This window comes from Sinocyclocheilus anshuiensis, unplaced genomic scaffold, assembly GCF_001515605.1.
Source record: "Sinocyclocheilus anshuiensis isolate Anshui unplaced genomic scaffold, SAMN03320099.WGS_v1.1 scaffold1094, whole genome shotgun sequence".
Lineage (NCBI taxonomy): Eukaryota > Metazoa > Chordata > Actinopteri > Cypriniformes > Cyprinidae > Sinocyclocheilus > Sinocyclocheilus anshuiensis.
The window spans coordinates 334,546-345,239 of record NW_015536578.1 but is presented as its reverse complement, the minus strand read 5'-3'; the positions used below and the strand labels follow the sequence as shown (position 1 = coordinate 345,239).

General features: G+C 33.7%; 1 protein-coding gene across 1 annotated transcript in view; it reads left to right on the top strand.

The window, feature by feature from the left end:
- The window catches only part of LOC107702876 (ankyrin repeat domain-containing protein 10-like), a 31,058-nt gene that overhangs the window by 9,795 nt on the left and 10,569 nt on the right, over positions 1–10,694 (top strand). The window contains exon 3 of the mRNA XM_016505316.1: positions 571–662. Within this exon, the coding sequence (XP_016360802.1) occupies positions 571–662 (92 nt within the window). The remainder of the gene's footprint in view (positions 1–570; positions 663–10,694) is intronic.

Genomic DNA, 10,694 nt, shown 5'->3' with positions numbered 1-10,694 from the left:
GTGGACAGCTGACTCCTAAAGTTTTTGATATTCTTCATATTCTGTGTGGTGGTCAGATAGAAATTAATCTTTTCTAATAAGTTTAAATAGATTTTTATCTTTTATGGGCATTTTACCTTTATAAAGCCATTTTTCTATAAGTGTGCATTATCTTTTGAGTCAAATTCTTACATTTAATCAGTGAATTACAATAATAAGACATTTGGGCTGTTACCAAGCCAATGAAATCAGTATCAACAAAATTAATTTTTGCAATCCAGACATAAGCTGCACCTGAAGCAGCATTTAGATGTGTTTACACGTCTAATGTGTTTACTTGTTCTGTTTAATGCAGAACATGAATGCATTTAACCTGCAGTTACAAAAGGTCCGTCAGACTGAAGATATTTTAGCGGTAATGAGACCAAAAATATTTAAGACCCATCGAATCCGAATTTAAGACATTTTAAGACTTTTTAAGGCCTTATATTAGGAAAACGTTATTTAAGACTTTTTAAGGACCCGCGGACACCCTGATGACAGTCCTACTCCCAGCTGGTGCTTTAGATTCTCTCTCTCTCTGTCTTGTAGGACTATGTTGGAGAAACCCCCCTCCACAAAGCGGCCCGTGCTGGCAGCATTGACTGCATTAACACGCTCCTGGTCCAGGGAGCCAAGGCAGAGTAAGTCTTCTCTAACTGCTGCTCACTCTAACTGTATCTCTCTCTGTCCCTTGCATCCATTCAAATGCCCCACTGGTGCTTCATTTAAGAGGGGCTCCATCAAAACAGAAACATTGATTCTCTTGTTTGTAAGGCTTTATATTTAATTTCTTCCACTGCAAGACAATACGGGAGCAAGACACTATTTTAGTGAGACCGTATTGAACCGTATTGGATTTCCCTACCCTTCTCTTTAGACAAATGAACCCTATTGTCCTGAGTGTTAGAAATCTGACTGGTTTTCAATCTCACATTTTTACTTGATTTTAAAGCCTGCATGCATGAGTTACAATTGAATGTCAACTATAATGTTTATTATCTCTTTATTATGCTTTTATTTGATAAATTAAAGATTTAAGCCACGAAAGTGAGGCTGTTACAGTTTGTACCTACAATTTTAAGGGGTGTTGTTAAGCATGACATGGAAAATGTTGAATAAATGGATATGTGCATATCAAATTCATTATTATATTATATTATCAGAACAATCTATTAAGTCAATGTTTGAGCTGATTTTTTTTTTCTTTAGATTTTAAGATTTATTAAAAAATTAAGAACAATTTAAGCTTATAAAAAGTTCTGGATCAATATAGGCATGTTTACTGTTAGTATATTAATGTATTTAGATGACGTTATCATTTTGACAGGGCAAAAAAATTTGTAAACATTAATGAATTATGTATCATGAACTAACAATGAACAGCATTTTTGCCACATTTATTAATTTAATGTTAATCTATAATTATTTTGTTCAATGTTAATTTGTTTGTCAACGATGCATTATGAATAATTATATAGTTTGAAATGTTAATTTAGTACATTTTAGTATATGTAAACATGAACATTAACCAAGATTAATAAATGCTGTTCTTGTATTGTTCACTATTAGATCATGATACCGAATGCATTAAGTGATATATTAACTAATATCAGTGTTGAACTTGTATTCTTTTGGTCATCCAAGCTAAAAATGTGATTTTGAAAAGTGACCTAATACTCAATCCATTTTTAAATGTATTTTGATGGAGCTCTTCTGAAATCTGTGACCAGATTTGGTCTTATTGGCTTGATTTTGCCTAAATGTGAAATGTATTCTGAATTCAGTAATTTGATGATCTCTATCATGTCTTCCCTGTGAGGTGCAGAGGTAATATCCTTTTTGTTTCCTTCACTTTTTGATTTTAAATGTGTTGCCATTACAAGGTTGCAAACTGTTGCACATTTCCTCACAGCTCAAAAGCAAACAACAACTATTGCTATTTTACATTGTTGCCAAGGTTTTTTTTCCTTGTTGAGAGATAAGATGAAATGAAGTGTGTGAGTCCCCTTGGTGTCAAGGGGGATTTGAGCTCCATTCAAAATGTCTCTGCAGTGTCATTATATCCCTTGTAATAACATTTTTATTGCTTTTTTTTTTTTCTTTTCTTAGTTCTTTCTAGTAATCTAAAGCTGTCAAAACACGGTATTCTGTTTGAAGTTGAACAAAAAATAATGCAAGAACACACATGAACAGTTCTGTTTGATTGTGAAATTTTGCAAACAGAAAAACTAGGGAAATAGTAGCCACATACAGTAGGTACGGAAAGTATTCAGACCCCCTTAAATTTTTCACTCTTTGTTATATTGCAGAAATTTGCTAAAATCATTTAAGTTATTTTTTTTTCCTCATTAATGTACACACAGCACCCCATATTGACAGAAAAACACAGAATCGTTGACATTTTTGCAGATTTATTAAAAAAGAAAAACTGAAATATCACATGGTCCTAAGTATTCAGACCCTTTGCTCAGTATTTAGTAGAAGCACCCTTTTGATCTAATACAGCCATGAGTCTTTTTGGGAAAGATGCAACAAGTTTTTCACACCTGGATTTGGGGATCCTCTGCCATTCCTCCTTGCAGATAAAGAGTGAAAAATTTAAGGGGGTCTGAATACTTTCCGTACCCACTGTATCTATAAATATGTAGTGTTCATCAAATGCCAGGGGTGTCCAGTCCTGCTCCTAAAGGGCCACTTTCCTGCAACGTTTAGTTTCAGCCTGCCAGAACACACCTGACTGAAAGTTTTTAGCTAATCTTATATAGGGCTGGGTATTGATTTAGATGTCCTGATGTGATTCTGATTCGCAAGCTCTCGATTCGATTTGATTTGATTCCTGATTCTATTCTCGATTTTATTTTTTTATTAAACTCAATGAATATAGTTTTAATACAAATGGTATTGATATTTCTAAAAAACAAAATGAACAGTGAACATCAGTTTACAAATGGTGTATTAATAAAAAGAAATTAAGAGCCACAGACCTGGATTTTAAACTTTTTCTTTTCTTTTTTTAAACAATAATAGTGCCCTATAAATAGTTTTTCTTATTTTTTTCTGTTAACCAAATGAGGGCTTAAAACATTAATTTAATTGATCCTTTAATCAAATGAAGATTAAACCCTTCATTTTTTGGCGAACAAAGTGCTGCACAACAGGTTTACTGTCAAAATTAAAAAGAAAAAAATGTGTGTTTATTCCTTTTAAAATAAAGCTTTATTATTATTATTATTATTATTATTATTATTTAGTAGTAGCTGTAGTATTACATTGAGTCTTTCATTCCACTGCACAAAAGTAATATATTTTTGTCACAGTTTCTTCAAGTTAAACCAAACTTTTATTTTGACGGGTTGCTGTGAAGAACTTGCAGCTGCTGTGTATGTGATATGATGGTAGTTTTTCTCAAATTAAATGGGAAAATGCTCATGAAGTGACTCTCAGAGTAGCTCTGGAGATGATGTCCGTGTGTTCATATTGTCATAATAGTGAGACGGCAGGGACTGAAAATATCGTTTGCTATTTGACATACTGTTCTCCAACAACTCGTGCATGATTTAGATCATTTAGATTCAGGTTGGTATACACAGCATTTGTTATAAAACATGATATTGACTTTGCAGAGGGATTCTGAAGGAAGCTCTTGCATTATTAATGTTGATTATTTTGCCTACAGATCTCCAGGATGTTGCAACAAGGTATAACTATACAAGTATAAGCTTGTGTATGTTTTGAGTTGACAGCACACACATACTGTGGTGCAGGAGCGTTCTTGTTGCTCATTCTGGAGAAATGACTCTTGCCATTTCATATCTCTTGACAATGAGAAATGCCACTTGGGAATTCATTGAGGCAATACTTTAATGATGATGGAGGACATCCCGAATAACTGGAAAGGATCTGATGTTCCACAGAGACACATACATGAAACCAACACTTCCATTAGTGACTACAATGCTATTAAATATATTTTGGCTCAATTTGTGTAATTTAAAATAAAATTTTAAACTTAGATTACCAGTTCATGAAATATGCAAGTCTAAAATCTATCGTACTTAAATGTGGTTAGTAATTCATGTGTTTTTTATGCGTTTTAAGTGTGTTTTCTATGCTCAGCCATCAGTTGACTGAGGTCAAACAAAGTCCTACTTTGGAAAGCGGAGGTCTGATGTGTTTTGTGGAACAGCAGGTACAGTAATGGGCTTGCTAGTGTTTCTTGCAGGCTTTTGGTCTGAAGAACACAAGCCTGCAGAACGCACTACAACTGCAAATTCAGCCTGCAGATGATGTTCTCCTCTTTTGAATGCCATATGGTTATGGTCAGCACAACATACATTAATATCATTTGTAACATTACGTTAATGCCATTAATTAAAACTGGTGGCACTTTACAATAAACCTTTAAGTTGTTAACATTAGTTGCATTTTGTGTCATGATCCAAAAATACGTATTATATTAATGATTTAATAATCTGTGTTAATGATAATTTATACAATTAGTATTGTTCTTTTGTGTCCTTAATACATAAATATTCATGTACACAACTTAAAATGATAAAAAATTGTGTTTGTATATTAATTATCATTCACATAGATTAGTAAATGCTGTTCTTGCATTGTTCATTGTTAGTTCAGGATGCCTAATGCATTAACTAATGTTAACAAATTGAATCTTATTATGAAGTTTTGCAGTAAAACTATTAAGATAATTGCTACATTGTGTGAAAAAAGAACAATTACAGTTATGTGCAAACTTTACAGTATACAAATGACTAGAAGGCTGCATTCTGTTATTGTCATTTGGTAGTTATTTAACAGTACACTAAAATACAAAGCAACTGTTTGGCTGAATTGCGGACTTCACAACATTCCATTTCACTCCCAGTCAGTAAAAAAATACTGGAAAAAAAATATTGGGAAAAAAATGCAATGTAAACCCACTTCTTCAGTTCAAGGGTAGCACAGATTTCGTCAGTTGATGTTATTCTGAGTATAATATTTTCATTGCGAATTGACATCGCAATTCAAAATTTTACTTATGTATATGATATGTAAGAGAATCTTTTTAGCATTTTAGCTAGTCTTTAGATTGAATAGTTTATGACCTTGTGTTAAGGAAAAAGAGAGAACCCCTCACACACCTGAAGTGTTTCAAACAGTAGTCCAGGAAGACAAATAGGCACAAAAAAAAAAAAATCTCAATCTTAAACAGCTAATTCAACCACCGTTGCATTCAAACACCTATACGTCCCAGTGGTACTATACCTACCTACTGTCTAAAGTATATATACCTATAAAGGTATATTTCACTTGATAAACTTTGACGTTGTATTGCTTTATCCATGAGTAACATGTGGCATTCAAAATTACAAAGGAGAAACATTTTGGTCTTGGGGATCTATGGGTTGTTTTTAAATGTTCAATTTCTGTTAGTGCATGTTGTCTTTATTGCCCTATTGGAAATGCTTTTGAGATAGTGATGAAATGTGTATTTAGCAACCAGACAAACAGGAGTGTTGATGTTTGTTTTTATGGGAGTATGAACAATGTTTCAAAAGTCTTACAGTGGTAGTGGCACTGAAGCCCCAGTCAGTATTAAAGCCGATGACAGCTATAGTGTGTCAGATTTATCCATAAAAGGCATTTATAATATAGGCCTAGTTACGAGATTGAGAGGAGCGAGGGTTTGGGGTTTTATTTTGTATTTTAAAAAATCATTTAAACTTCTTGACTCCTAGAAAAATATTATTCTTCCTTTGTTATTTTTTTAATAAAAAATTTAAATAACAATAAAAAAAATAAATAACTAATAGCTATTTTGTTTCCCATATTACAAAATCTGGAACCTCAGCTAACAGGATTTAAGTTGAGTTAGTTTGATCCTTCCCATCAATGGCACAGCACACAAACATCACAATTGTCCTGTTCACAGTATTACCAATATTATACATTTAACACATTTAGAACTATTCTTAGTAGGGAAGCAGTTATATATATATATATATATATATATATATATATAAATAAAAATTTCTTCTTCAAGATCTGCTTGAGGGGAAAAAATGCCAAACTGGATGTTTTATCTGTTTCCTCCCTACGTATTAGTTACTTTAATTGATTTCTTGAGACCTGAATCCAGCTGATACTTTTCTTTCTGAAGAAAACACATCAGCCACCAATGAAAGTTTTCTCTGGACGCTTGACAGTACCACCATATTCCTACCTTAAAAGTTGGCAAAAGAGCACCATTTCATTGCGACGTCCAGAAGTTATATTCCTTCAAGATTTCATGGACTGAAACCAAAATAATGTGAATGGCATAGAGAAGACAAAGGAACGTCCAAGGAGCAACCATTAATTTATTGCCCTGTTGCTGGAGCTCTTCCTCCAGATCCCAGCAGACTATAACTAGATTTAAATTGAAAATGTAATAGCTTATATTCAGCTTATATTAAAAAAAAAAATCTCTTAAGACAGTGAGAATGGAGCACTTCCAAGTTCTGCTTGAATCCTCAATCATCAACTGCACAAAGGTGTATCTTCCTCTGAATATATTTTTCTTTTTCTATTGGACGTCTCCAGACAGACTCATTGTTACCTCAGTTTCTTGATTCTGTTGTTCATGGCTTAATGGAAAGACTTCCCCAGTTTTTAACTGTTTGATGGATGGACACACTACATACATTTTCTCATTGAAATCCTGATACTTTCTTCACTGAAATGTCTTCAGTAATTTCATCTTTACCAGACATGTCGACTCTACATTGCCTGCCAAGTTCAAATAGCCAAGTCCTTTGAAGAAATTTGCTTTGTCACATTTTCTTTCTTCTATTCTCTCTCTTTCTGTGATACCGAAAGTTTTGCACTCCCTTGTCCTTTAAAGCCTCAGGGTCTCTCAGGTTGGTTTTGCATACACCTCAATAAATTCACGTTGTTCAGCTTCTTATGTTCTTTACCTGTGATGTACACAGCTTCAAGTGTACATTTTGTCTTTTATCTCTCTTTATTATCTAGTCTAGTGGAGATATTTCAAATAAAACATCCAGTTGAAATTACCGGGTTTGACCCAATGTCCTTTATAAGTTGTTGAACTGTCCTTAATTTAACTTAAGCACCAAAAGTACGCTGTGCCTTAAAAAGAATACGAAGTCATGTCACACCCATGGCCTAGAGTTAACTCTTCCATGTTGAGTCATCAAGCTCTTGCAGACGACACTAAAAGTCTGAAAAGAAATGACTGAAACGAGTACAATTGCTCTTTATCAGTTATTGTCCCTTCAGTAAAGTAAATTAAATGGGGAAAATACTGTTTACGGTTTACTATAAACTATTTAAAAACATAGATACTTTTTGAATGCATTAATTTTTATCTCTTTTGTTTTTCATCAGTCTCCCAAAGCCCTCGATCCAAAAGTCTGGCAGGAGAAAGTGTGGTTCAGGTAGCATATAATAGTAAAGGAAAACAGGGTAGGCTTAAATATCAGCAGGGTTTGCATTACTAGATCTTCATAATATGAATAGCATTACTAGTATTTTGTTTTAACCTGTCTGCATCTTTTATTCTGAGACTTTGTTCATAGACAAACTGTTTGTATTTACAATGTCACCTGTAGAAGTTACCCTATGATATATGATTACCCTATGACAAAACATGTTCTTTTATGAATCATCTGTCACCTTTGTCCTTATGAAAGTGGCATGATGACAAAAGAAATGGAGATTGCATTTTGTTAACTGTTACGGCAAAATTCTAGAGAACGTCTACACATCTCAATGTTTTTGCAGCTATTGAATTCGAAATGACTTGACTTTTTCAAGTAATCCTAGAAAAGGGGGAGAGCATTCCAAATAGACACTGCTGACTCACTCCAAGTTCCCTCAACGAAACTGCACTGTTGTGGCATTAGGAGTGTGCTCACTATCGCTCCCTTCAGTATCAACACACTGGCAAACTGTTGAGGTATTTCATGCGGTGATTGGTTTTACTGATAGGACATTTTGAACTTTCAAAAGACAAAGTTGTTTTTGTTTGTTTATAATTATTAGATCTAGTTTTTTGTTTTTTGACCTGCATGCTTTGCTTAATTGTGCCCTTAAATCAATGCAGTTGATGTATATTTATTTCCTATTTAATTTCAATGTTTGTTTTTTATTTATTTATAATTTTTTTTTTTGTAGACTAACCATAGGACGTATCTGTAGGACAGGTCTAATCAGTCCCTTCTTAGTCTCGTCCAGAGTAAGCATGGTCTGATGCTCAGGAAGTTATGTGTCAGGGCTCAACCAATGGAAGGGAATTTATGAAGCAAAAAAGAAGAGTAGCAAAGCATATCAGGAATGAAGAAACAAGATGAATGCTTCCGTTTCATTATTTAAATAAAAATTTCATTCATTCACCAAAGTGAAATCGTCATTGTCACAGTGATTACCGGGAAACAGTGACAAACCTGGCAGGTCTAATGTGTGTATGTAAACCTGACTTTTTATGTAATAATATCATCTGACTTTAAGAATATTGTCTAGATTTAAAGGGATGGTTCACCCAAAAAAAATTAAAAAAAATAAATTTGTCATTAGTTACTCACTCATGTCGTTCCAAACTTTTGTTCATCATTGAAACACAAATGCAGCTATTTTTAATGAAATTTCTGTCCCTCCATTGAAAGTCCATTCCACCAAGACATTTAACACTTGAAAAGGTCCTAAATAGTTTATATAAGTAATGCAAGTCTTCTAAAGAGACATGATTGCTTTGTGATTAACAGATTTCATGTATCCTTTTATTCACATATAAACATTGATCAGTGCACATACATAAAGAACATCCAATATGGTAAACAAAAGCTCCACTGTGCATGCTTGATGCGTGAGAATGAAGCTTGTGTGTCAAGCAAGCATATTTGAGCTTCTGTTTCCCAGGATTTTTAATAGAGGGACAGAAATATCTCAGGTTTCATTAAGATGTCATCATTTGTGTTTCGAAGATAAACAAAAGGTTTGTAACGACATGAGGGTGATTTAAATTTTTGAGTGAACAAACCCTTTAATGTGCAATTCCATAGTTTTAAATAAAATGATGTAATGCCATAAAAGTAGCTGCATAATAAGAATAATAGTCCGTATGTTTTTCCCGGTCCGACTGATTTAGTACAGCCCAAAACACGACAATAATTGACCATTTTCAGCAGCAATAATCAGCAAAATTTGAGAGTTCCGTTCAGTTTAATGGCATTGTTTACGTTCAGTGCCGTCAATATGGCTGACTTCGGATTGATGACGTGTCGTGAAAACACTCTATAACAAGGGTATGTTGTAGTCCAGATTAAAATGTAAAAAAGTTTGAAAATTAATAGCCGTTTTAGTCTAAGTATTCACGTATTTAGTGATGTGATGAACACCACCGCAAGGGTTTAGGGTGCGATTTGGGACAGGGCCCTTCACTTGTTCCTCCATGCGCTTCTCTTCCGTGTTGGGCTTGCTTTACTTCAGAGTGCGCATGACTCTTTGACACAGCATACTGCGGTGTTGTGCATTTTAACCAGTTGATGGGAAATGTATTATTTAAATGCATTCAAAAATTCAATAATTATTCACTGTATTTTGAAGTGCCCATGATAACAATATCGTGCATGTTCATTATCGTGATATACCGTATTACCGAATACTAGCACATGTCTAATGCTACATCTGAACAAGCATAAACAAAACACTCTCTTGACAGCAGTTTACTAAAAATTAAAAAAGGAAGAAAGATGTTCAATTGCTAATAATTCTTTCATTGATATTTCATTAATTGTTAGCATCAATGTTTCTTGTTTACAGCCACATGATGGCAAATTGTAGAGTAAATCCTACATTCTGTACACACACAGAATGATAATTTAGGGCAGGGGTATTCAATTAAAGAATTATTTCACTTCCAGAATGAAAATTCTGTCATCATTTACTCACCCTCTGAATTGAGGAGGCATTTTTTTTTATTAAATGTAAATTCATGTCCCAGTCACATTTTCTCGGTTAAATAAACATTACTTACACTATACCAGAATAAAAATCTATTTTGTATTTTTGCATTACCAATGTAATTAATAGGCTATTCTATTTATTAAAACCAAGTATAAATCTCATCAGTTTTTTTAAGCATTTTACATTTATTCCAAAATAATAACTCGAGCCAGTAACAATTTAAACAATATATTTTATTTGTGAACTTATGTTCAGCTATTCTTTTTAATAGTTAACTTTTAACTGTTTTTGAATTTTTTAGGTCATCAGTCATAAAAGCTCTGTAAATATTGGTCACAGATTCAGAGATTTACTTTTAATTTCACCAAGCTGATTGATTACTCACTAAAAACTCCCACAGATCATGTTTTATTATATCTAAGTGTGTGGGTTGTTCACTTACTTTTTAAAATGAGTCTTCCCATTAACACCATTATATTGGTCATTCAGACTGATTTGCGAATGCACACGAACACAAGAGGCGGGATTTATCGCATGAACCAATCACAGCCGAATATAACCAGTCACATCCAATCATATCGCGATGGAGGCATTGCCTCATCTTACGTGACTTTCCACCATTCATTCTCAATTACCCCCCACCAAACTCACGGCACGGTTTAGGGGGTCTGTTAAAACTCAATGGGCTCAGGGGAGGCGAGAGAGAC